Genomic DNA, 26,958 nt, shown 5'->3' on the forward strand with positions numbered 1-26,958 from the left:
TATCACTGAGTAAAAGTGTATCCCCTTGAGAAACTAATCCTGTCTGTATAAGGATTTATAGCGAGAAACATATGCTATTTTTCAGCTTTGGCACATTAGAAAACTGGCTAATAAACTAACCTGATCTCATTAAAGTGATTATGTTGTAACTCATTTAACTCATTTAATGTTTAAAACTGACCAGTAGTACGATACACAAGCAGAGCACGACTACAGCTCCTGCTAGAAGTCCTCCGATCACTAGCCAGTCGGGTCTCAGTAAGAGCTGGCGCTGGCGAGCGATGCCCATGCGGGTCACATGGTGTGGATCAGTGGGGAAGAACGGTCCATTATCGTAGCACTCTCCTCCAGCCGGCAGAACCTTCACATACTGAACGAGAAGGAGAATTCTGTTTTAATATACATACTGGAGTATATGGACAATGAAACTGAAACACCTGGTTTTAGAGCACAATAATTGATTGTGGTGACGGACAGTTCTGGTGGAGACAGGAGAGTTGAGGTGGACATTGAATTCTGCGTGATTTGATCAGCCGTGGTTTTATGTTTTTTGGATACAATCCGGGTTAGCACCCGAACATCCCTTTCAGACAGCTTCCTCTTACAGCATCCACAGTTAATCCTGTTGGATGTGGTTGGTTCTTCTTGGTGGTATGCTGACATTACCCTGGATACCTTGGCTCTTGATGCATCACAAAGACTTGCTGTCTTGGTCACAGATGCTCCAGCAAGACGTGCACCAACAATTTGTCCTCTTTTGAACTCTGGTATGTCACCCATAATGTTGTGTGCATTGTAATATTTAGAGCAGAACTGTGCTCTTACCCTGCTAATTGAACCTTCACACTCTGCTCTTACTGGTGCAATGTGCAATTAATGAAGATTGACCACCAGGCTGCTCCAAATTAGCCATGAAACCTAAAATCCCACACTAAAATGACAGGTGTTTCAGTTTCACTGTCCAACCCCTGTACAACACATATTGAGTTTAAATAGAATGGAATGAGAATGATAGATACCATGTGTTTGTATGGATTGCTGCTCAGTTTGAGGACGTACACCCCGGGTTCACTGAAAGTAACAGAGAACAGGGATTGGGTGGACTGAGCCATCGTTAGCTCCTGCGCTAAGAGTCTGAAAGGTCCCCAGTCGAAGGCCGTGTTAGTGTTGAAAAGATTCTCCCTGTGAAGAACAGGAAAAACAGTTTATTGTGTGTGTGAGGTGGAGAGAGGGGGGTGCTCGCCGTGTGAGTGTGTGTGTGTGAGGTGGAGAGAGGGGGGGCTCACTATGTGAGTGTGTGTGTGTGTGTGAGGTGGAGAGAGGGGGGGGCTCACCGTGTGTGTGTGTGTGTGTGAGGTGGAGAGAGGGGGGGGCTCACTATGTGAGTGTGTGTGTGTGTGTGAGGTGGAGAGAGGGGGGGGCTCACCGTGTGTGTGTGTGTGTGAGGTGGAGAGAGGGGGGGCTCACCGTGTGTGTGTGTGTGTGTGTGAAGTGGAGAGAGAGGGGGGCTCGCTTTGTGTGTGTGTGTGTGTGTGAGGTGGAGAGAGGGGGGGCTCACCGTGTGTGTGTGTGTGTGTGAGGTGGAGAGAGGGGGGGCTCACTATGTGAGTGTGTGTGTGTGTGTGAGGTGGAGAGAGGGGGGGGCTCACCGTGTGTGTGTGTGTGTGTGAGGTGGAGAGAGAGGGGCGGCTCACCATGTGAGTGTGTGTGTGTGAGGTGGAGAGAGGGGGGGGCTCACCGTGTGTGTGTGTGTGTGTGTGAGGTGGAGAGAGAGGGGCGGCTCACCATGTGAGTGTGTGTGTGTGAGGTGGAGAGAGGGGGGGGCTCGCCGTGTGTGTGTGTGTGTGTGTGTGTGTGTGTGTGAGTGTGTGTGTGTGTGTGAGGTGGAGAGAGGGGGGGGGCTCGCCTTGTGTGTGTGTGTGTGTGTGAGGTGGAGAGGGGGGGGCTCGCTTTGTGTGTGTGTGTCTGTGTGTGAGGTGGAGAGAGGGGGGGGCTCGCCTTGTGTGTGTGTGTGTGTGTGAGGTGGAGGGGGGGGGGCTCGCTTTGTGTGTGTGTGTGTGTGAGGTGGAGAGAGAACTGAGCCTTGACTCATAGGAAACCTTGCATTTTTTACAGTATTTTACTCACACATCATACTGAGGATAGTGCTGCTTAGTCACAGTGAACAGTAGAATATCTTGCAGATGTAAGCATGCTGTCGGATTCATCACGCCCACAGAGTCTCCACTGCTGGCTCCTCTGGATGCTGAACCAACAGGCCAATCAGAATCCATATCCATGTGGGTACTGTTTCCTGGTAAAGGAATTTGAAACTATGAAACCGTTCATCAGGGCTGTGTAGTCAGGTCTAAACTGATGTGACGGGCTGATAAGTGGGCTAACCTCTTAACTCCACCACACTGTGTGTTCTTAGAGAGATTTGGCTGCTCTCCAGTATCAGCTTCCGTACTTCAGGAGGGACGGCTCGGAGGAACCCGTAGAAACCAGCCTCTGGATCACAACACACAACAAACAGTGTGAAGGTTGTTGATCCAGAACTGGTTGTAAATTCTCTGCACATCCCACCCTTGACCCTGTTCACTCACCCCCCGTCTGAACTGAGTAGACGGGCCTGGAGAAGCCGAGACGCCCGTCACACTCCAGCCTCCAGTCCCAGCGCTTAAGGACGGACAGCAGCACGCCTCCGGACGCCCTCACCTGTTTAAAAAACATGACTCCCTCAAAGACAAATAGGTCAGACTGACACACAAGCCTTGTTTGCTTTCAGCTGATAAATGGGGCCTTGGGAGCACTCACCATATCCCATTTTAATCATCGGCATTGTCTGCAGCACTGAAACTAACCTTACTATGTTTCTTACCTTGCTTTTCAGTCAAGGACTCTGTAGATAATACTGGTTCCTTGCGAGCGATCATATGATGCTATGCTGCACATACAGTATCATATATACTTACACAGAAAAAAGGGCTCAACATGGGGATGAAAAGGAGTTCTTGGAAATAACGGTGAAACCACATGTGTGCTATACAGCTCTGGAAAAAAATAAGAAAGCACTTAAAAATATGAGTTTCTTTGATTTTACCAAATTGAAAAAAGATGGATGATGACAAGCCATCAAAACAAGCTGAACTGCTTGAATTTTTGCACCAGGAGTAAAGCAGCATAACGTTATCCAAAAGCAGTGTGTAAGACTGGTGGAGGAGAACATGATGCCAAGATGCATAAAAACTGTGGTTAAAAACATACCAGGGTTATTCCACCAAATATTGATTTCTGAACTCTTAAATCTTTATCAATTATGGCATCTTTTTGTTATTTCAGCCATTTCTCATTTTCTGCAAATGCATGTTCTGAATGACAATATTTTTATTTGGAATTTGGGAGAAATGTTGCCCATAGTTTATAGAATAAAACAAAAATGTTAATTTGACTCTGATTCAGAATCTGAAGTGGTCTCTTAGTTTTTTCCAGAGTTGTATATACACACTGTGGAAGGTTCTTTAAAAAAACATGAACTTTGTACTTTAGGAAACAATAAAAGTGTTCTATAAGTTGTTGCGGTTCTATGTAGAACATCTGACTTCATTATAGAACCCTTAAAGAACTCAGATGAGAGTTATACTTCTCTGATAAATGTATGTATTAAAACTGTATACTAATATTCAACAACTGTTGACGGATGTGTTTGAGATGTCTGCCCTTTTTTAAATTTTAAGTTAATAATAATTAATTGATTTGCCAACAAAACAATGCAACACCTATGGAGAGGATCGTAGGGTAAAGACTTTTAGGTTAGGACCTGAACCTCATAGACTGGGTTTGAAGCACCTAAAATCTTTTAAATTCTGTAAAAATCAAATGAGCATTAAGAGTTACAGAGTTATACAGGAGTTTCAGTTTAGTTCTCCAACACCAAGACTGAAGCAGTATTAGCATTAGCCTCTAAACGAGCTAGGCATGAGCTCTTTTGTTGTCCAGAGGTGAGTATTATCAGTCTGTAACCTGCTCCTAACCCTGGCTAGCACTACTGGAGCAGCATTAGCATCAGCATTACTTGCTAACAGCGCTAATCACCGTTCAGACGTGAGTATTTGGACAGTAGTCTGCATGTTTAGCTTATTAAAACAAGCTATGTGGGACAAACCGCTAGCTAATTTCGTCCTTGCTTACCGGAACACTCAGAGTTCCTCAGTGTAGTGCTGTCGGGCAGCATTAGCCGCTAACCGTGGCTAGCCTTAGTGGAATCTGATAATCTTAGTTTACTGTAAATAAACAGAAGTGCTTTACTCACACACATAAACAGGAGAGATTTCCAGGAGAGAAATGTGTGTAGATTATCATCCATTCCTTTTTTAGGAATTACAGTTTTGTTTATGTAACTTATTTTAGCTTTACCCTTCGCTTTGCTGAATTAGAAGGAAAACTTGGCGACACCCCTGTTTCTTACTAGTGTCACATAATGAGTCTAGTAATCCAGTGCACATTATGAATGAAAATAGACAAAATATAGACATTTATTGATAGTGCACCTTACAATCCGCTGCACCATAGTGCGAAAAATGAGTTTATTTGGTATGATATGATAAGCTAGTCACTACTGCTAGTCAGTGAAAAGGGCAACGAGTGTAAAAACAAGGTATGATTTCAGTGTATATTATATTATTTCTGGTTGTGAGTTTGAATCTCTGAAATATAACAGTGTGAGGAAGGATGAGTGAGCTGCACCTGTCTGTCTGACTCAGTGTAGAGCAGCTGAAGGGTAGCAGAGCTGCACACCAGCCTCAGGTGTGGTTCCTGGGTTCGGTCCCGGGGGCACCAGCCTGCACACCCGCTCCGGCTCGGGTCTGAACCGGGCGGGGTTTTACACAAACACAGACCCAGAGAGCTGTCGAAGCCCTCGTACCGCTCCGGAGACGAGCACACCTGAGCAAGAGGAGCAAACGTGAGCTTCAGCACCTGAGACAGACGTCACTCACGCGACCTACCGCCCACCGCGGTCACGTGACTCCGGGTTCAAAGAAAACACAGACTCTTTGTTTTGTTCAGAGTTCAGCGACCCACGGGTCAGCAACGTACAGAACAGAGAATCAGAACCGGTGAAAAAAATCATAAAAACATCTGTCGAAAAACACCCTTAACTTTTTTCCTAATCCAAAAATATATAATTTTTTTTACTGTAGCATATATATAGGTAGTGTTTCTTTGACTATATAGGATTATTTGAACATTTATTTCATTAAATTAGATTAAATTAAATATTATAAATTGAGAAATGTTACTTGGCCACATTTCAGATGCTCTAAAACAGGTAATAAAACAAAGATGCTACATTTGGTTCTTTTTCTGTAGAATAAGTTATAACTAGTGTTAATCTGACTATATATGTATCCTTTTAATATTTATTTCATTTATGGATTAAATTATTATGTTATACCTTTAGAAATGTAATTTAGCAACATTGTAGATACTCTAAAACAGATACTAAAGCAAAGAAGCTACATTTGGTTCTTTTTCTGTAGCATGAGTTATAACTAGTGTTAATATGACTATATAGGTTTACTTTTAATATATATTTCATTTTTGGATTAAATTATAATGTTATAAATTGAGAAATGTTATTAAGCATCATTTAAGATACTTTAAATCAGACACTAAAACAAAGACTCTACATTTCGTTCTTTTTCTGCAGCATTAGTTATAACTAGTGTTTCTCTGACTATATAGGGTAACTTTGTATATTTATTTCATTAAATTAGATTAAATTATAATGTTAATAAATTGAGAAATGTTACTTGGCCACATTTCAGATGCTCTAAAACAGGTAATAAAACAAAGATGCTACATTTGGTTCTTTTTCTGTAGAATAAGTTATAACTAGTGTTTCTCTGACTATATATGATTACTTTTAATATTTATTTCATTTAAGGATTAAATTATAATGATATAAATTTATAAATGTAACTTGTAACATTTTAGATACTCTAAAACAGATACTAAAACAAAGATGCTACAATTGTACAAATTGTACAAATTTGTAAAGAACCATAAAAACTTATTTTTTAAACATTTTTATAAAACATACTTTACACAATAACATTTTTTTTTGCAAAATGGTTATTTATGTTATTATTCAAATAACCATTTGTACTACTTTTGGTACCACTTTAAAAATTAGGCTTCTTTATTAAGTGTTTATAAATAGTTTATGAAGGAGTTTATGGTTAATGGTTATTAATTAGGTTATAAACCATTAATAATCAGTTACAACCGATGAATAGGAAGGACAACAGTGGCCTGTCGTGTACCGAATAGTGATAATAGTGATTCCACATTCGTTTATGCTGTTAAACCTGTTAAATCTTACTTTGTCTTTTCCATCAATCATTAACTTTATTTATTTAACTATAATAAACATAGTAAAACTCTTTATAAAGGAGCCTTATTTTAAAGTGGTACCGTACTTTTATTTTACTGTATTTTACTGTAGATGCTCACCTAATGAAATGGGCAGTCAACATGATCATTAGTAATCGACTAATCGACTAAAAAAATACTTTTCTAGTCTCAGGAATCATAAAGGGTATTTATGACCATTTCTACTATAATTCTCTGTGTAAAAAGTCAAAGTCAAAAGTCAAAGTGGTTTTTATTGTCATTTCAGCTATATACAGAGTACACAGTGAAACGAAACAATGTTCCTCCAAGGACCATGGTGCACATAAACATAGTGTAGACAAAACAATAAGTGCAACAGTACAATGTGCAGACAGACAATACAACACAACACAGACAAAGAATAATAAATAACAAGACAATGTGCAAATTATGCAGTGTGCAAAAAAGACCAGTGAGGTAGTAATTACTCTATTACACAGTGTGCAATAGAGTCCAGTGAGGTAGTAGGGTTTTTAGTGCGTTCCATTTTCTGGGGTAAGTGGGGTAAGAGTGTGTGTGCATGTACAGAAAAACCATCAGTTCAGTCTCTGCAGTTGAGGAGTCTGATGGCTTGGGGGTAGAAGCTGTTGCAGAATCTGGTCGTGCTGGACCGGATGCTGTGGTACCTTCTTCCCGAAGGCAGGAGGGAGAACAGTTTGTGTGAAGGACGGGTGGGGTCATTCACAATGCTGGTTGCTTTGCGGATGCTGCGGGTGGTGTATATGTCCGTGATGGAGGGGAGAGAGACGCCGATGATCCTCTCAGCTGTCCTCACAATACGCTGGAGGGTCTTGCGGTCAGAGATGGTGCAGGTCCCAAACCAGGCAGTGATGCAGCTGCTCAGGATGCTCTCAATGGTCCCTCTATAGAAGAGTGTGAGGATGGGTGGAGGGAGACGGGCCTTTCTCAGCTTCCGGAGGAAGTAGAGACGCTGCTGGGCTTTCTTGGCTGTAGAGCTGGTGTTCAGGGTCCAGGTGAGGTTATCTGCTAAGTGGACACCAAGGAACTTGGTGCTCTTAACAATCTCCACAGAGGACCCGTCGATGTTGAGTGTAGAGTGGGTGTGTTGTGCTCTCCTGAAGTCAACAACCATTTCCTTTGTCTTGTCCACATTCAGGTGAAGGTTGTTGACTGTACACCAGTCTGTCAGCCGCTGCACCTCCTCTCTGTATGCTGACTCGTCGCCTTTGGTGATGAGACCCAGCACGGTTGTATCATCGGCGAACTTGATAAAGCTGTTAGAACTGTGTTTTGCAGCACAGTCATGAGTCAGCAGGGTGAACAGCAGAGGACTCAGGACACTGCCCTGGGGGGCCCCAGTGTTCAGTGTGATGGAGCTGGAGGTGCTGCCCCCGAACCGGACTGACTGGGGTCTCCCCGTCAGAAAGTCAAGGATCCAGTTGCAGAGGGGGGTGTTGAGGCCGAGCGAGCTTAGCTTCCTGGTGAGGTTCTGTGGGATGATGGTGTTGAATGCTGAACTGAAGTCTATAAACAGCATTCTGACGTAAGTGTCCTTCTTCTCCAGGTGGGTGAGGGAGAGATGAAGGGTGGTGGTGATGGCATCGTCCGTGCAGCGATTGGGACGATACGCAAACTGCAGGGGGTCCAGTGAAGAGGGCAGTTGTGTCTTGATGTTCATCATGACTAGCCTTTCGAAGCACTTCATGATGATGGGTGTAAGTGCAACGGGACGGTAGTCATTGAGGCAGGACACTGTGGACTTCTTCGGCACGGGGACGATGGTGGTGGACTTGAGGCACGTTGGGACAGTGGCGCTGCACAGGGAGATGTTGAAGATGTCCGTGAGAACATCTGTCAGCTGGTCTGCGCACTCCCTGAGCACTCTGCCGGAGATGTTGTCTGGTCCTGCAGCTTTCCATGGGTTGACTCTGCGCAGAGTGTTCCTCACGTCCACTGCAGTCAGGCACAACACCTGCTCGTCCGTCCACAGAGCCTCTTTAGCATTAGCACCAATGCTAGCGCTGGGTGGAATGTAGACAGCAGCTATTAGCACGGCGGAGAACTCCCGTACTAAATAAAAAGGTCTGCACTTGACTATCAGGAACTCCACCAGCGGAGAGCAGTGTTTGGCGACAGTCACAGCGTTGTTACACCATTCCGTGTTGATGTAAACACACACGCCTCCACTGCGGGTCTTCCCGGATAGAGCCGCGCTCCTATCCGCTCTGAACGCGGTTAGCCCGGCTAGCTGAATGGCGCTGTCCGGAATGTTGTCGTTCAGCCACGATTCCACAAAAACCAAAACACAGCAGTCTCTGAACTCACGCTGGGTAGTTCGCTGGAGTCGGATGTAGTCCAGTTTATTGTCAAGGGAACAGACGTTTGCCAGAAAGAGCGATGGTATAGCCGGCCGGCTAGGACTAGCCTTTAGCCTCGCGCGGATCCCTGCTCTCTTTCCGCGCTTACGCTTACGCTCGCACCGCTTGCGATGGCACTTCCACTGGGCTCTGGCATCAGGAAACACCGCGGGCTGGCGGCCTGGGTCTCTTAGCAGGCTAAGCTCAAGTAGCGTCTGCAGAACCTCGTCCGGTAGCGTGTTTTCTGGCTGATTTCTCCACTGTAGCAGGGTCTGGCAGTGGTAGAACATGTGCACGGGTGTTCCGTTGCACATATTTGCAGGAAATAAACGGAAAAAACAACAAATAGTAACACAAAAGCACCATTTAATGGACCCGGAATAATGTCAGATATCAGTGTACATGATACTGGTATTCTGTATTTCACACCCAAATGCTCATTTGTTCACTTATTAATAATTAAATTATGTAATAATTCCTAAAAGCAGTCATAGAAGTCAAATTTATGAATAAATAAACCTGTGGAGATGAATAATAAACCTAATTATGTATTAAAAGTCTTCTTTTAAGATGCTTCAAGTAGTTTCGAAAGCATTTAGATGCATTTTTTACATTTATCTGGGAGTAAATCAGCTGAAGTAAGACTATTCTAAACCTCATCATTATTGCAATTTAAGCAAAGGGAAGCAGTGCATAGATTATTATTTATTTTTCCTTATTAATTAATTAATACATGTATTAATTTAAAAATGCTAAACTGCGTAATTTCACATATGGATAAAAAATAAATAAAAAATGCAATCAATGTGCAAAGTTCCCAGCCTGATAACACTCAATATCATGTGATGCTATTTTAAACCATTAGCAATACAGGCCAATCAATTCTATTGGGATTTTTAATGACCTGCTTCATACAGATACAGAGGCCAGTTATTTATGTAAGGTTATGTAGATAGTGAGAATTACAGGTTAAAGTGATCAGTATCCGCTGATCAGCAATACAAAGTAGTATCTGGCAGATGACCAGCACTTTTACAATAGAGCTCTGATGCAATAAAATTACAGTTTAATCAAATATTAAGGAAGGAAAATACACTTCACACTAAACTCACTATTCGCAGGAGCGGGACCACATATCGTCGCTGTCCAATGGAAAACAAGCATTAGCATTTTTGTAGATTTTTAGATTTCTACATAATAAATAAAAACGGACAAACTGTCTCTTACACTGTACACGGACCAATAGAAATACTTTAATATGATCTAAAATAAACTCTTTTTACATTGACTTCCATTGAAAGTTTAAAAGGGTTTTTCTCTCTCCTGTACTTGTTTTTTATTGGACAGTAAAGATATACATATAGAAAAATCGAAATCTGTCAAATTAATAAATGGTCTAGAAAATTAGAATAATCACGCACTGATTTCAATGCATAATGAGCAGAAGGAAAATGACTAATCAATCAGTAAGATTAATAATAATAATAATAATAATAATAATAATAATAATAATAATAATAATAATAATAATAATAAAAATACATATATTCATTCATTTAACTGAACTAAATTATATATATATATTTTTTATTCCTAAATAAATGCTTTCATTTAGCTCTGAGAATAACTTAGTAAAGAAATGTCATTCTAAAATGAACTTCATGAGATTAAAAGAGGAACGACTTAACAACCAATCAATGCATCAACACAAGTAATTGTAAAAAAATATATAATTATGATAATATCTTTATCATAATTATAAAATAATTATGATAAAGATATTACTGATAAAGTGAATATATACTGTAAGTAGTTCACCTGACGGCATGTGTTTGGACTGTGCTAAGAAATAGAGCTATAATGCTGTTTTAATAAATACATAAGTACATTTCAAGCACAAAATGTAATATTAGGCAGAAATGTGTATGTGGCAGTAGTGGGCACAGGATTAAAACAAGTGATTTCCAGCAGGAGCGCGCCTTAATGGCACTAAAACAAGCAGGAGATGATTCTGTGCAGAATTCTACCCTAAAGGCCAAACATGCTAAAGTTCCTGGAACTCTATACATTCTGTTTACAGGGAAGAGAGTGTGTGTATACGTGACGGGTGAAAGGACTGAGATATGACTGTGATATGAATTCTCACTCTTCTTTCCTTTACTGACCTGGTTAGAACACATCTGTTTCCAGCGTTTAGGGTCCAAACACTCGCCATACTGATCACGTGCCTTTCCGTCCTTACAGATCTCGTATACCTTCAGCTCACAAGCGTCTCCTCTCGGTGTAGTGCGATACCCCAGAGCACAGTGGCACCGCCCATCACTGGCCTACAGCGAGGTATTAAACACCAATCAGATTTAATATTAATAAAACTGACAGGTAAGGTCATTAACACTGATATTCTGGTGTGTGTTCTGCTGGTATGAATGAGTCAGACACAGCAGTGCTGCTGGAGTTCTTAAACACCTCAGTGTCACTCAGTTGTGCAGCAAAAGATTCACAGCTTCTGTCTCTTCTGACTTTACTTTACAGTGAGTACTTTACATTAGAGGTGTGCAATACTGGGAATTTTGGTATTGATACGATACCAAGTAAATGCAGGGCCATACAGATACAGATACTTTTTAATATTTTAAGCTTCATAGATCCAAAGGATCCAAAAGACCTAGATAGAATTTTCGCCAAACATTGTACATCACAACAAAATACTTTATCACAATCAACATTTTGTTTAGATACAATGGAACAGTAACAAAACACAGTTTGTCTTAATATAAGGAAAATAAATATTTTTTGAGGTAGAAAAAGATCTATCTCCATAATTGAACCCTTAAAGGTATAATATTGGTCTTTACAGGGTCATATCAGGAGAATCTCTCTCTATCTTTAATAAACTCCTGAAGACAGAGCTCTTCAAAGAGCACTTACTCTCCTAACACCTCTAACTAACTACCTTCTACTACCAGATCAGGAGAATCTCTCACTATCTTTAATAAACTCCTGAAGACAGAGCTCTTCAAAGAGCACTTACTCTCCTAACATCTCTAACTAACTACCTTCTACTACCAGATCAGGAGAATCTCTCACTATCTTTAATAAACTCCTGAAGACAGAGCTCTTCAAAGAGCACTTACTCTCCTAACATCTCTAACTAACTACCTTCTACTACCAGATCAGGAGAATCTCTCACTATCTTTAATAAACTCCTGAAGACAGAGCTCTTCAAAGAGCACTTACTCTCCTAACACCTCTAACTAACTAACTACCTTCTACTACCAGATCAGGAGAATCTCTCACTATCTTTAATAAACTCCTGAAGACAGAGCTCTTCAAAGAGCACTTACTCTCCTAACACCTCTAACTAACTACCTTCTACTACCAGATCAGGAGAATCTCTCACTATCTTTAATAAACTCCTGAAGACAGAGCTCTTCAAAGAGCACTTACTCTCCTAACACCTCTAACTAACTACCTTCTACTACCAGATCAGGAGAATCTCTCGCTATCTTTAATAAACTCCTGAAGACAGAGCTCTTCAAAGAGCACTTACTCTCCTAACACCTCTAACTAACTACCTTCTACTACCAGATCAGGAGAATCTCTCACTATCTTTAATAAACTCCTGAAGACAGAGCTCTTCAAAGAGCACTTACTCTCCTAACACCTCTAACTAACTACCTTCTACTACCAGATCAGGAGAATCTCTCGCTATCTTTAATAAACTCCTGAAGACAGAGCTCTTCAAAGAGCACTTACTCTCCTAACACCTCTAACTAACTACCTTCTACTACCAGATCAGGAGAATCTCTCGCTATCTTTAATAAACTCCTGAAGACAGAGCTCTTCAAAGAGCACTTACTCTCCTAACACCTCTAACTAACTACCTTCTACTACCAGATCAGGAGAATCTCTCACTATCTTCAATAAACTCCTGAAGACAGAGCTCACAAAAGCTTCTGCCAAATGTAATGTAATGTAATGTAATGTAATGTAATGTAATGTAATATTTGTTCCCTCTGAAGTACAAAGTAATTTCTAACAGCAATAAGTACAGATTTGTACCATTTAACCTGCAGCCAAAAGCTACATTCAGTATTCTGTATCACTGCACTAACAAACTATATATATTTTAATTGCACATTTTTATTTGAAAGCCAGATAATTTTGGATCATCAAGTTTTTGACACATAATCAGTTGATGATAATGTTTATAATCTTTATAATCTTTACTGGCGACAAGCGACAAGCTTTGTACTCTTTTACTTATTTTTCTTAGTGTGTAGACATCTTTTCTAGTTCTATCTTTCTTTGTTTCTTTTTTTCAAATAGAATTGTTCTTAGGAAAAACAATTAAAAAATACAATTAATTTCGATTAATTTTGGACATTATGTTATGTTTAAAGAATGACCTGAGTGAAGCTTTCGCTTCGGCGTTCCAGCTCACCTGACTTTTCCAATGGCCATGTCCTGTTTCCCCTTGTATAAATACCCCCCTGTTTCTGTTTCCTGTTGCCTAGTATTACCCCTATATCCCTAGTTCTTTTACCCTGCGTTTCCTTTGTTGTTTTGCTGCTTTGTTACCGACTGTTTTTGTATTTTTGACTTCTCAGGCTTGATCAGGGTTATTCCACCAAATATAAGATTTCTGAACTCTTAAAACTTTATGAATATGAACTTGTTGTTTTCTTTGCATTATTTGAGGTCTGAAAGCTCTTTTTTGCATCTTTTATTTTGTTATTTCAGCCGTTTCTCATTTTCTGTAAATAAATGCTCTAAATGAGAATATTTTTATTTGTTGTCTGTAGTTTATAGAATAAAACAACAATGTTCATTTTACTCAAATATAAACCTATAAATAGCAAAATCAGAGAAACTGATTCAGAAACTGAAGTGATCTCGTAATTTTTTCCAGAGTTGTATGTCTCAGTTTTCTGTTCAGTAAAAAATTTATATTTTCTTTCTGATATATCTGCAGTACTTGTTACAGTAGCTGAACCCAGGCGTGATCAGTTGCCTCCAGTGGAGCTTTCTGAAGTCCACAGCTCAGACGCTCATATTTCAGCCTGGCGGGGGTTAGATAACCAGTTCTGTCTGCTACCTACTGCTGAGACCTTCTTTCATCACGTCCCTCTCACAGAGAGACAAAGCTCCCTCCATGATTTACTATCACACACAGACGATTTACGTCTCACAGTCTACAGTCTGACTGTGCCCTACGCTGACATTAATGCATTTATAATCTCAATGTGACACAAAACTTTACTACTTCTGCCTTCTGTTTTTTTTTTAAACTGTAGGTTTAAATCGGATCTCCAGTGGATTCTGTGTTTTACCAAGACCTTAAATAGGGTGACCAAACGTCCGTATTTCCTGGGACATGTCTGTATTTCACGTCCTGTCCCGGGCGTCCCGGGTTTTTTTCAAAAAGTGAGGAAATGTCCTGGTTTTTAAATTACCTTCATTGGACCATTAAATTTACAGGCAATAGGTCACTGCGCACAGTGCTGCGTGTGACATAATCCCTGAGTCGCGTCAGTGAGAGCAGCCCAATTTTCAGCCCCTTTAGCGACTACCGACAAATCTAGCGAGTTTTTGTGGTGTTATTGGAGACTTTTGGCGACTCAGGATGAACACACGCTCTCTTCAGCCGCGCTGCAGCGTCTGCTGCCGTGAGCCCCGCCCACAACACTCACACACCGATCCACCAACAACGTGCCCACAGCCGCCGCTGACTGACCCCGCCCCGTATTTACAGATCAGGATGTAAATATAACTGTCTTCAGTGTAAAACGAAAAAAATATTGAATTTAACTCCCACAGTCTCAGTCAGTCTCTCACCTCATTCACCACGTAGCCTGTCACTCACCTCCTCCACAGTGTCGGCCTCTTTGTAAAAAGCTAAATATCTATTGAACCATTGAACAATTTGTCTATGATAGCTTTAAAAATACAGAAAACGTAAAAAAATAATAAAATAAAACAAACAAAAACCCCTAAAAAAGAAATTAATTAACACTTCTGGCTAACTGCTGCTCTTTTAATAACATTTAAGAACACGGCAAAAAAAAAACTCATTAATGTAATTCACGTAAAAATGAAGTTACTGTAAAAAGGTGACGGCCTATTTAAAAAGCAACAGATGTTGTTCATTTGTAACATTTCAAATATATTTAGGATGTTTTTTACACACTTTTTTCACTCCCACAATCTTAATCCTTTACAGCTTCAAAAACATGTATTATGCAAATAAGGTGTTGACGTCACTTAGCGTCACTTTCACTTTTTTAGGTGTTTTTCTCAATGGGTTTCTTGTAGATTTAGCTTTACCGCACTGGGATGTGATCACTATTTTTAGAAAGAGTAAGCTCCGCCCTTTCTAACCATATATGGATTATGTTTATGTGTGAAGAGATTCCTGAGTAATTAAGCTGAGAACACAAGGTGAGATTTTGGACGTAAAATCCGTCCATAATGTTCGAAGGGTTAAAATATATTAACAAAAAATATTAACTGCATGCTGATTTAAATCCTAATTTATATCCAGTGCTTTGCAGCCTTGGAGCTGGTTTTATAATCCATCATTCTGGACACATGTATAATTTCATTTTTTTGTTTACAGTTTTCTAATACGGTAATTTCACATATTTCCACATGCACACACTCACCTGAAAGACCTGACCTTCTCCCAGACAAATACATTTATCTTGGCCAGTAAGAGGCTGCTGTGCTGTGGAGCCGCAGGGCAGACATGCAGACAGACCCTCTCTGGGAGCGTAGTGGTGTGGAGGGCAGCTGATACAGCCTCGGATATCAACAGCCCAGAAACTCGGCCCAAAAGTTCCCGGGGGGCACGGCACTGCAGTTTCTCCCCCCTCCGGACAGTAGTAACCTTTTCACAGGGATCAGAAACAACAGATACATATATACTCACATATACTCAGATTTCCTTTCATAGATATCTGTGAGGATTTGAGATATTTAGTGATGAGTGATTCATGTTTATACTGTTCTACAAGTACAGATACAAGCTGTGTGAGTGTGTGTAATTTTAGAATATTCATTAGAATTGGTGTTTACAAACATTTGGGAATATAGTAGATTTTTTAAAATGTACAGCTCTGGAAAATATTAAGATAATTAATTTCTCTAATTTTGCTATTTATAGGTATATGTAGCTAGTAAAATGAGCATTTATTTGCAAAAAAAAATAGATATGGCTTAAACAACAAAAAAAAAAGATGCAGAGCTTTCAGACCTCAAGTTCATAATAATAAAGTTTTAGAAAACAATATTTGGTGGAACAACCCTGGTTTTTAATGCATCTTTCACAGTTTTCTTTTATCTTGGCATGTTCTCCTCCACCAGTCTTACACACTGCTTTTGGATAACTTTATGCTGCTTTACTCCTGGCGCAAAAATTCATGCAGTTCAGTTTGGTGGTTTGATGGTTTGTGATCATCCATCTTCCTCTTGATTATATTCCAGAGTTTTTCAATTTGGTAAAATCAAAGAAACTCCTTCCATAGATATCTGTGAGAAAGATATTTAGTAACGAGTGCAAATATCGTCATTTAGAGCATTTATTTGCAGAAAATGAGAAATGGCTGAAATAACAAAAAAGATGCAGAGCTTTCAGACCTCAAGTTTATATTAATACAGTTTTAAGAGTTCAGAAATCAATATTTGGTGGACTAACCCTGGTTTTTAATGCATCTTTCATTGGTTTCATGTATCTTGGCATCATGTTCTCCTCCACCAGTCTTACACACTGCTTTTGGATAACTCTATGCTGCTTTACTCCTGGTAATTTAAGCAGTTCAGTTTGGTGGTTTGATGGCTTGTGATCATCCGTCTTCCTCTTGATTATATTCCAGAGGATTTTTAAATTGGTAAAATTAAAAAAATCATTTTTTATTTTTATAAATTAAAATGTAAAGCTCCATCATGTGAAAAAAAAAACACCAGCACATGTGAACAACAGACACAATGAGGGAAAAAAACACACTTACACAAAAGGCCGTGATCTCAAGTGGCCTTCCCATAATTCCTAAAGCCTCCCAGCCTGACGTGACGCAGCTTACCTGTCTGGCAGGTGGGCTGGCCTCCCTGTGTTACGTTCAGCCCCAGAACAGATCTCAGGCTCCACGAGAGCAGAACCGGCAGGGCTGACCAGCAGCGGGTCCTGATCCGACACATCGTCCCGCGCTAGTGTCCGGTCCTGAGGCTCCGCTGGACCTCCAGCGCAGCAGGAAGCACTTTCCCTCCTGTGCTGAATGATTCATGTGCGCTGCAGGAGTATCACAGGTATCACACGCGCCGGTGGGCAGAGAGGCTACCGAATGCCATCGGCTCGAGTTACGGCCTTTTCTACCTGCAGGACCTGATTGACTGATTTAAGCCGAGCTTTACCCATCTATCAGCACCTGCAGTGTGCATTTACTGAAAGTGCTTTTAAAATAGTATAATCTAGGGCTTCCTGAAGGTGATTCCACAGGACTGTTGTAGGAATTTATCAGTTTTGTCTGTTATATCACTGAAGAAATGCAAAACTGAGGTAGATGTGTGCATAAGACTGCTTTTAAAAACCCATTCCCGCTTATTTTAGTCCCGTTAAGGCACGCTCCCAGCAAAAATCCCTTGTTTTAATCCATGCCCACTTCTGCCATATACACATTTCTGCTGCTCCTGCCCGCAGTCCTGATATAAATTTAATTAATTAATGTATTTATTAAAACAGCAATATAACGTTGTAAAGTACTGTCCCATTTCTTACCACAGTCCAAACACACGCCGTCAGGTGAATTATAGATCCTGATCCTCCGCTTTGATATTTATCAGTAATATTTCCCTGTTTGCTTCTTTCTAAAGCCAATTTAACACCACCTGCATGAAATATGTAATTTAATATGCTCCTTAATTACTCCTTAATGGTGCTTTTTTACACCAGACATATGCATAAATCTAGCAGTTTATAAACAGAAACAGTCCATAATGCAGTACTCACAGAATTATAAATGTTTGATATGGTGAGCTCAAAAAAATCTAACAAAAAAAGATGCATTTTACTGCTTTGATTATCTCCTTCAGATGTTCTCTCACTCAACATGTGGCCAACACAGGTATCAAACTGAATAAAATCACCTGAAATCCACAACAGACAAAAAAAAAAATCTGTGAAATTAGGTTATCAGTCTGGAAAACACTGATGTAGCATTGCCGAGTAGCATCACAGCGCTAACGCTCGGAGGAAAGCGCAACAACAACTCGGTTCTGATACATCAGCTCACAGACGCAGCCTTGTGCTGATCCACATCACCCTAGGAGTGATGAGAGGAAAGAGCGCCATCTACTGTACCCACCCAGAGAGAGCAAGATCAATTGTGCTTTCTCAGGGCTCCAGCAGCTGATGGCAAGCTGCATGACTGGGATTTGAACAATTCGAGCAATGTCCCGATCATAGACTGCTGGACCACTTGGAGCTCCCATTTTTACCCATTCTTTGGGCTTCATGATATCATGCATTGCACTTGGTAAGTTATGTAGTTTCAGTGACTGTCATTTTTAAATATTTGTGTGCATTTTCAATTTTTCGGTAATAATAAAAATAACTCACCAAGAATAACAAAAGCTGGATTAATTCTTTTTTTTTTTCATATCATTGACTTCAGAAGAAATAGTAAATAAACCAAATAAGCCAAAGTTGTGTCTATACCTAATATAAATTATCACTTGATAAATTATGAATAATAAAATGAATTACTATTTTCTGTAAAACTGCTATTTTTTTAAATGCAAGCTGGTCCTGTTTAGCCTGCTTAATATCTGGGTTAAAGTTGATTCACCTGCATCCAGGAGAGGCTAAAATAATCCTCATCAAACAAACACAAGCAAACACAAACACGGTTACATGAGCACTACTTAGCTGCGCCTCTGCGTCTGTGCACGTTTGCACTGGGATTTACACTCTTACACTCGAGCTGCATGCATGGCTTTGTGTGCAGCACTTAGAAGCAGAGGCACTGTTAATAATAATAATAATAATAATAATATTTCAGTGATCATAAACACATTACTTCATTCAATCAACATTGTGTCATCTTTACACCATGACAGAATGATGCACTTTCACCTAATAGCACTAGTAACAAGTGTGCACGGACTCTGACCCAAGGACGAACTCTACATTATGCAATTGCACTCAATCGACCTTTCACACACTTTTGCTTTTAAATTAATCACAGTTTGTTGCTCATGAGTGACCATGAATACATGCCAGCATAGACGTCACAGTGACTGTAAACCAACCAATAAAAATATTTATTAATTTACACATTTTAAAATCAGGTAATATACAGCTCTGGAAAAAAATGTAGAGAGCTCTTCAGTTTCTCTGATTTTGCTATTTATAGGTTTATGTTTGAGTAAAATGAACATTGTTGTTTTATTCTATAAACTACAGACAACATTTCTCCCAAATTCCAAATAAAAATACAGTCATTTAGAGCATTTATTTGCAGATAATAACAAAAATAAGAAATGGCTGAAATGACAAAAAGAAAAAAGATGCAGAGCTTTCAGACCTCAAATAATACAAAGAAAAAAACAAGTTCATATTCATATAAAGTTTTAAGAGTTCAGAAATCAATATTTGGTGGAATAACCCTTGGTGGATTTTAATCACAGTTTTTTTATGCATCTTGGCATCATGTGCTCCTCCACCAGTCTTACACACTGCTTTTGGATAACTTTATGCTGCTTTACTCCTGGTGCGAAAATTGATTCAAGCAGTTCAGTTTGGTGGTTTGATGGTTTGTGATCATCCATCTTCCTCTTGATTATATTCCAGAGGATATTAATTTTGTAAAAACACAGAAACTCATCATTTTTAAGTGCTCTCTTATTTACTTCTGTTTAATCTCCTCCTGCATAAGTGTTCCACCATAAAACCCCTGATGAGCGAATGATGTGTGAGTGATGACTCATTCTTTGCACAGGCTGGACATTGGCATGGCAATAGAATGGTAGTAGTGTGTCATACTGGAGTGACTGCATTACATAAAGCACTATGTCACTATAACTCACTATGGGCTGCATCCACCAATACATTTTAGGAAGAAATATATTTTTAAGACCCACTGACGTAGATTTCATGAAGATTCTGACATTTCCCATTGCTCTGTTATTTGGGATTTTTTCAAATGTACTATACATGGACAAAATGATCCATCATTATAAGACCATAGCTGCGAACAACTCTGGGCTTCAAAAGCATTATGAATTTGACATTGTGTTTTTGTTTGGACATTTATTTCAAGGGAAAATCCTCTTGTTTGTCAGTAATTGTCAGTTTCTACTGTTGGAACTACAGGGCCTCTACCATGTTAGTGTCGATGCTGTGTTGAGAACGGTTCACCTTTGGTGTCTTATGGTATGGTTTTCCATTAATGTTAATGGAGATATAGGTAAAAGGAGGCTGCTAAATTATGTATGAACAGATGAGCTACAATCAGTAATAGTAAACCTATTTAGTGTGCTGATATATTAGAGGTAAAGGATAAAATGGCCAGAGAGTTTAAGCAACTTAGTTGTCTTGGCAATTTTACCTTAAAAAAAATAACAGCTACAAAATCGTATTGAAAAAAAAACTGGTCGGTAACAATAGGAAACAAACAGAAGAAACACGTATCCAAAGGCAGACAGGTGTGGGTAATCAGAACCTCAGCGAGAGTAAACAATGTAGCTTCCTGTGATCAGCAAACTCAGAGAAGTCCAGAGTGAGTGCATGCTGGGAATTGGAGTCTTTGTTGTGTAGTTCAGAGAGGTCCAGTACAGTACAGTAGGCTATTCGAGATATTGACTTTGTACAAATAACACAAAACACAGTTTATTATCTGTTAAATGGGCAAACAGCTTTATCTGACCTCCTTTTTAGTCTCAGTTATCTCAGGATACTGGACTTTATATCAGTTCAATACGCAAATATGCTTAATTCTGCTCAGATCTCAGCAGAATAGCAATATCCCATTTCAGTCCTGAAATTGTCAGTCTACCTGCCAGGAACTCTGTTGCACATTCTATAGGCTCCAGTTCTAGCTCGCCGAGCTTCTATTTACACTCACCTGGTCATGTTAGTATAAATACCTCCCTGTTTCTGTCCCTTGCTGCCCTGTATGGAATCTAGTTTGTAGCTCTTCTACTTAGCATTTCTTGTTCTTATTTGCTTATTTCTTGTATTTTTCCACTCCTTTCTTGCCTTGAACTGTTATTTTGTTATTAGACGTCTCTTTTTGCCTATAGCCCTTTAACCTTTACCTTACGTTTTGTGTGTCTGTTGTGTGTCTGGCGTGACATCCCCAGTTAACTTTGAGCAAAGTAGGTAAGTTTAGGTAATTTTATTTGATCCTAGCCCTTTTACTTTTACCTTACGTTTTGTGTGTCTGTTGTGTGTCTGGCCAGCGTGACATCCCCAGTTAACTTAGTGAAGTACGTAAGAGTAAAGTAGAGGAGCAGTGTGCTTTGCTTTGGTATAAGGATCTGTTTATTGATCTAAATGGATTTATATTAATTATATTAGAAAATCTTATCATAAAATCTCATTCTGTCCAGAGAATATTATTTAATAGATGTATATATAGAGAGGTGAAAATTGATGGTTAATGCTAGTGATCTATCATGTAATCGGGCCGGGGAACTTTGTTTAGCCTGGATTTCTCTCCTGGAAAGTCTGGAAGATGGAATAGAGCAGAAGTGACAGAGATTGAAATGAGGTCAGTAATGAGGCTCGGGAAGCAGCTTCATGCTAAATTATTGGAGTTGTGACTGGTGACAGTATGAATATTTCACAGGAGCTTACGTTTAATCCTCTCTTCAGTCGCTCTTTGAAAACGAGGAGCGATATTCAGATGTACCGCGGTGGAAAAATCATTCCTTCACTGTAAATCCTCACACAGGGATGAAGTTCCAGAAGCGTTATCTGTTTAAACTCCCCTTGACACACTTCTTCTGCAGGTTAATGGATCTGCGTATCTTTACCTACAGCTCATTCTCTTTATATTAATCATTAACAGCGATGTGCACATGCCAGTAGTGAGGCTCAGGAAGTGAAGCCGGGATAAAGAGCAGATATCTGAGCTGGGGGGGAAATGGTGACGGACGCTGGCAGGATATTTATTTGTAATAAGGCTGGAAGGACCTGCTGTTGCAAAATCATTTAAGAGACTCATAAATCACTTATCTGGAATGGAATGAACTGGTGCTTCCCTGGTTTGCGCTGTGAGAAAAGAATATGCACAGAGAAACCTGGGTTTGTTTTGGGAATATGACAAATAAACTTCACTTCTACACTGAATCTACTGATGAATACCTGATTTTTATTAGTATTTCTGTAATTTTGTGTCTACAACTTTTTTATTACAACCCCAACTCAGAAATGGATGGAACAATATGGAAAATGCAACTACAAATAAAACAGTGTTTTCTAAACTTTTCTTGACATTTCTTTATATTTATTGCAGCCAGTATGAACCAAAAATATTTCTTGTTTTTTTTTTTCCTCTGCTCAGCTTCATTTGTTTTATTAATTTATTAGTATAAGTACGACATTGATTCTGGCATTTCAGGCCTGCAACACATTCCCAAAAATAGATGGAACAGTAAAGCACTTCCCACTCCATAACGCTTCTTCTGTATTACTTCTCACAACACTTGTTGTGAGATGTTTGACATCAAACACACAAGGTTTTAAACAGTTTCTGACGTTATTTAATAAAAATATATATGTCTTAACCCTCCTATTATGTTAGTTTGTCAGGAACAGTAATGGTGGCACCTCTAGTTAATATCTAAACTTAAACAAAAAATGATAATAATGATGATGATGATGATGATGATGATGATGATGATGATGATGATGATGAGGATACAACTAACAACCAGCTGATGGGGCAATAGCTAATTTAGGCTTAAAGAAAAAAGCTGAAAAAATCAATTACCTATTGGTTTATAGATTTTGTGCTGTTCATTAATCATTAATCAATACATTTGTGAAACATTTTTAGTTTTACTGTTTTAAAAGAATGGCATTGGGAGGCTGGTGGAGGCATTAATGTGTATAATTTTATGTGTGTATGTGTTTGTTTGCAAAAAAAAAGTAGAGATGGACGAGCAGATGAACAAATCGATGATCAGCCAGACAGTTAAAGTATGAAATTGTGACAAAGATCCTTTTTTTTACACTGATTTGTTGATTCTTACGATTATAACAGTTGGTTGGCATATTACAGCAGGTGCTATTTACTGGGAATGTTGCGTGAGAAACATCCAAATAAAGTTGTAACACAAACTTTGATTACTTTACACTTTCTGTAATCTTTACGAACATCCCTGAAGGCTCCTATGATGCGTTCAGCTAGATACTGTATGTTAATATATGCAGCAAAATGATAATCTAAGTAGTAAAATGTATATGGTGCAAACAGAGCAAAGTTAAATACACATGTGTACAAGGATTTTACATCAAAGAGAGGAAGCATTTAACTGACAAAGAATCATTGTTGTATATAGAAGTGTTGATTTTACTTAAAAACCTTTTTTAAGGGTCCCTCGTATAATGAAAATTAGTTGTAGATAGTTCTAGACACCTTTATGTTTAGAGTTTAAGCAGCATTAAGGTGTTATTTATCCTTGGGGTCAATTTGACCCCAGCAATATTAACCTCCAGATAATGAATGTATAATAATAATATTTTTACCCAAGTCTATATCACATGCTATATTAGTTTGTTGATTACTGAAATAGCTTTTTAAAAAAATCTACACACTCACCCCCCTTATACAAAAAGAGTACATGCTTTGTGATGATGGATAAATGTCCACATCACCATAGAATTTCATTGAAATAAATGTAAAATAGAAATTATTTTGGCATTTAAATGGCTTTGTATTAGTTCTAGGTATATAGTTTTGTAATCTAAAAAAAAAAAATCAATTTATGTTATCAACAATAGTGACATATTTAATCCCAATAGTAACATCTTTAATAATAATGCTATAATAATGCTGAAATTGCCTTAAAATAATATGCTAACAATTTACCTCTTACTGGTACAAGCAATGCAACCGCAACATGCAAAGACAACTTATAATGAGAAACCACACTTAGGCTGCGTTCACATTACCAGGCTGAAGTGACTTTAAATCTGAATTTTTTTTCCTCAATGTGACTTAGATCTGATCTGATGGTTTTATGGCTGTATGAACGTACCAAATCCATTTTTTTTTCAATCAGATTTGAGTCACTTTCATATGACATATGTGGTCCTGAATCGGATATGTATCCGATCCACAGATAGGTGACATGACATATGTAAACGGTCAAATCATGCAGAATTCATGCATATTTTTTTATGCTTTTAAACAATAACATTAGCATTAGCATTAGCATTAGCGCTACGTGCTTCTCTCTCGTACCCACACTGCATCTCTTGGTGCAGCTGTGCAGCTATAGCTGCAAAAAAAAAACAGCAAAAGCAAACCGCCTCTCCTTTTTTCACCTCCTGGACCTGAGCATGAACTTCAGAGCAGCTGTTTACTCTCCACTCCAGCAAAAGATGCTCCACATATGAGCTGCTAACTCATCCATTTCCCTTTATAAAGCTACGAGTCTCTCCTCTCTCTAATATGAGAGGTTTTTTGATAGTTGTTGGTGAAGAAGGAGACACTTTATACACGTCACTTATACAGCTCACTTACATTTGTGAATGTGAACCGTCAGGTTTGGATCAATTTATTGATCCCCCCCGGGGATCAATAAAGTATCTATCTATCTATCTATCTATCTATCTATCTATCTATCTATCTATCTATCTATCTATCTATCTATCTATCTAGTCAAAATCGGATTTGAGCAGTGTGGTTTCTTGTAATGTGAACCTAGCTTTTATACAAAATTGGTCGCCATTGTTGGTCCCGCCTCTTGGGAAAGTTCGATTTAGCTTGGGCTCTTTTTGAAGCTGTTGTTTGAGAGAGCGGAGGCTTCAAGGACAAGCGGAGTCGAAGCTAAAAAACATTCAGCGCGTTCAAAAGTGTTTGCACATGGGAAATAATCAATGAGCAAAGAAAGACAAATACCACGAGCAGTCCCAGGAATTCTCACCCTGTTTTCCTGACTTTTTCACGGCTGTAGATGAGGCCTGAAAAATCTGAAAAACAAAACAAGCGTTCGTCCAGCTTCTCAGGTTCGCTGGTTCAATTCAGGAGCCACATTATTATAAACAGGAGCCACAATGTCTCAAAAGAGGCTTATTTATCCCTGCTTTAGTCCCTGTTCTCAGCAGAAGCTGAGAGAGAAAATCAAATAGCAGCCATTCAGTGGAGAACAAACAACAAACAGCACCTTTGTTCTGTAGATTGGAGATAGGGAGGCTAGAATTGGACTTTTTTTGTATGTCAGGGCAGCCAAGTTTAGAGTAACTGGGCCAACAACTTGTTTAAAGTATCTGGGCCAATTTTTTGTCTCTTTAAACGGGTGAAATGCCAAACTCTTTAGGCTTAACGTTGGAGATTTCACACCCAAACAGTTGTGAAACAGATCAGTTGCGAAACATCTGACCATTTGACTCATTACCAATTATATTACCGTGTCCTTTTATGCTGATTATACATATATGTATATACGACTTTAAAAAGACTCTGAAAAGACTTTAAACAGAGTAAAGTCTGACATCCTCTCACATCTAAAGACAAATCACAGACTTTTTACTCACAAACTAAGATTCTGCAAAGACTGAGGATCCTGCAGGATCACTACTTGCAAAACAGCAACTTGATTCTTTCGAGATTATTTCCCATCATGTTTCTGGTGGAGTTTATATACAATACATACAATACATCCCTAGTGAAAAAAAGAAGAATTAAAGTATATTAAGCATTATTATGCTATAGTGCACTAAAGTGTTCTTGTAGCCACTTTATTATTAATCAGTATATTTAAAGAGTGATAAAATGGAAAAACGTTTTTGTACTTATTAAACTTTAATTAAATAAAAATATATTTACTTACATTAGAGTACAAATATGCTTCTAGTTCCTGTCTTTTGTAGGTAGCACATTTCTAGTATACTTTGTTGGGTATAAAAATATATTTTAATATACTTTACTGCAACTTTTAGCGTGTTACAAATTTACTTTTTTTTTATTAGTATTAGTAATTTAATTTACTTTCTAAAAAGTAACTTGATACATTGTACTTTAAATGAACTACTGTAACAGCTGTTACATACAGCTGTTGAGCATAAAGTTATCCAAAAGCAGTGTGTAAGACTGGTGGAGGAGAACATGATGCCAAGATGCATGATTAAAAACTGTGAATAAAAACCAGGGTTATTCCACCAAATATTGATTTTTGAACTCTTAAAACTTCTCACTGTCTGCAAATAAATGCTCTAAATGATGATAATTTTATTTGGAAATTGTTATAATTGTTATAAATAATTGTTTATAGCGACATATTGGTTCCTCCCATACAAATAATGGTACCACTTTAAAATAAGACTACCTTTATAAAGGGGTTATAAATGGTTTACAATCAGTTTATTAATGGTTAGTAATTAGGTTGTAAATGCCTTAAAAATCAGTAATAATCAGTTATAACACATATACGCAGAAAGGGCCATCAAACCAAGCTGGACTGCTTGAATTTTTGCACCAGGAGTAAATCAGCATAAAGTTATCCAAAAGCAGTGTGTAAGACTGGTGGAGGAGAACATGATGCCATGATGCATGAAAAAAAAAATTGTGATTAAAAACCAGGGTTATTCCACCAAATATTGATTTTTTAACTCTTAAAACTTCTCATTTTCTGCAAATAAATGCTCTAAATGACGATAATTTTATTTGGAATTTGTTATAATTGTTGTAAATAATTGTTTATAGCGACATATTGGTTCCTCCCATACAAATAACTTCCAACATCTGACTTTTTTTGACTCATTGCCGTTTACATCACCATGTCCTTTCAGTCTAAAATAAGCAGTTGTGAGGTTATCAGTCCAAATCAGTGCAAAAACACCCGCCGTAATAAAACATCAAACCCAGTAGTGACCTCACCTGACTCCCAGGTGCGTCAACGCCGGCCTTGATGTGACATCACAGGGATTACTCGGAAGAAGAGCCGTGAAGGAGACATCAGCTTCAGAAGTGGCCAATCA

At 38.8% G+C, this 26,958-nt stretch overlaps 1 protein-coding gene across 1 annotated transcript in view; it reads right to left on the reverse strand.

Annotated features, from left to right (window-relative positions):
• Positions 1–16,949, reverse strand: part of LOC125782675 (uncharacterized) — a 33,520-nt gene extending 16,571 nt beyond the window's left edge. The window contains exons 1-9 of the mRNA XM_049467431.1: positions 16,835–16,949; positions 15,419–15,642; positions 10,919–11,080; positions 4,726–4,923; positions 2,586–2,697; positions 2,383–2,490; positions 2,128–2,293; positions 1,020–1,182; positions 182–370 (exon numbers count right to left, since the gene is read on the reverse strand). Coding sequence (XP_049323388.1) covers positions 182–370; positions 1,020–1,182; positions 2,128–2,293; positions 2,383–2,490; positions 2,586–2,697; positions 4,726–4,923; positions 10,919–11,080; positions 15,419–15,642; positions 16,835–16,949 — 1,437 coding nt within the window. The remainder of the gene's footprint in view (positions 1–181; positions 371–1,019; positions 1,183–2,127; positions 2,294–2,382; positions 2,491–2,585; positions 2,698–4,725; positions 4,924–10,918; positions 11,081–15,418; positions 15,643–16,834) is intronic.
• Between the last annotated feature and the right edge of the window lie 10,009 nt (positions 16,950–26,958).

The sequence above is a fragment of the Astyanax mexicanus genome, chromosome 18 (genome assembly GCF_023375975.1).
Source record: "Astyanax mexicanus isolate ESR-SI-001 chromosome 18, AstMex3_surface, whole genome shotgun sequence".
NCBI lineage: Eukaryota > Metazoa > Chordata > Actinopteri > Characiformes > Acestrorhamphidae > Astyanax > Astyanax mexicanus.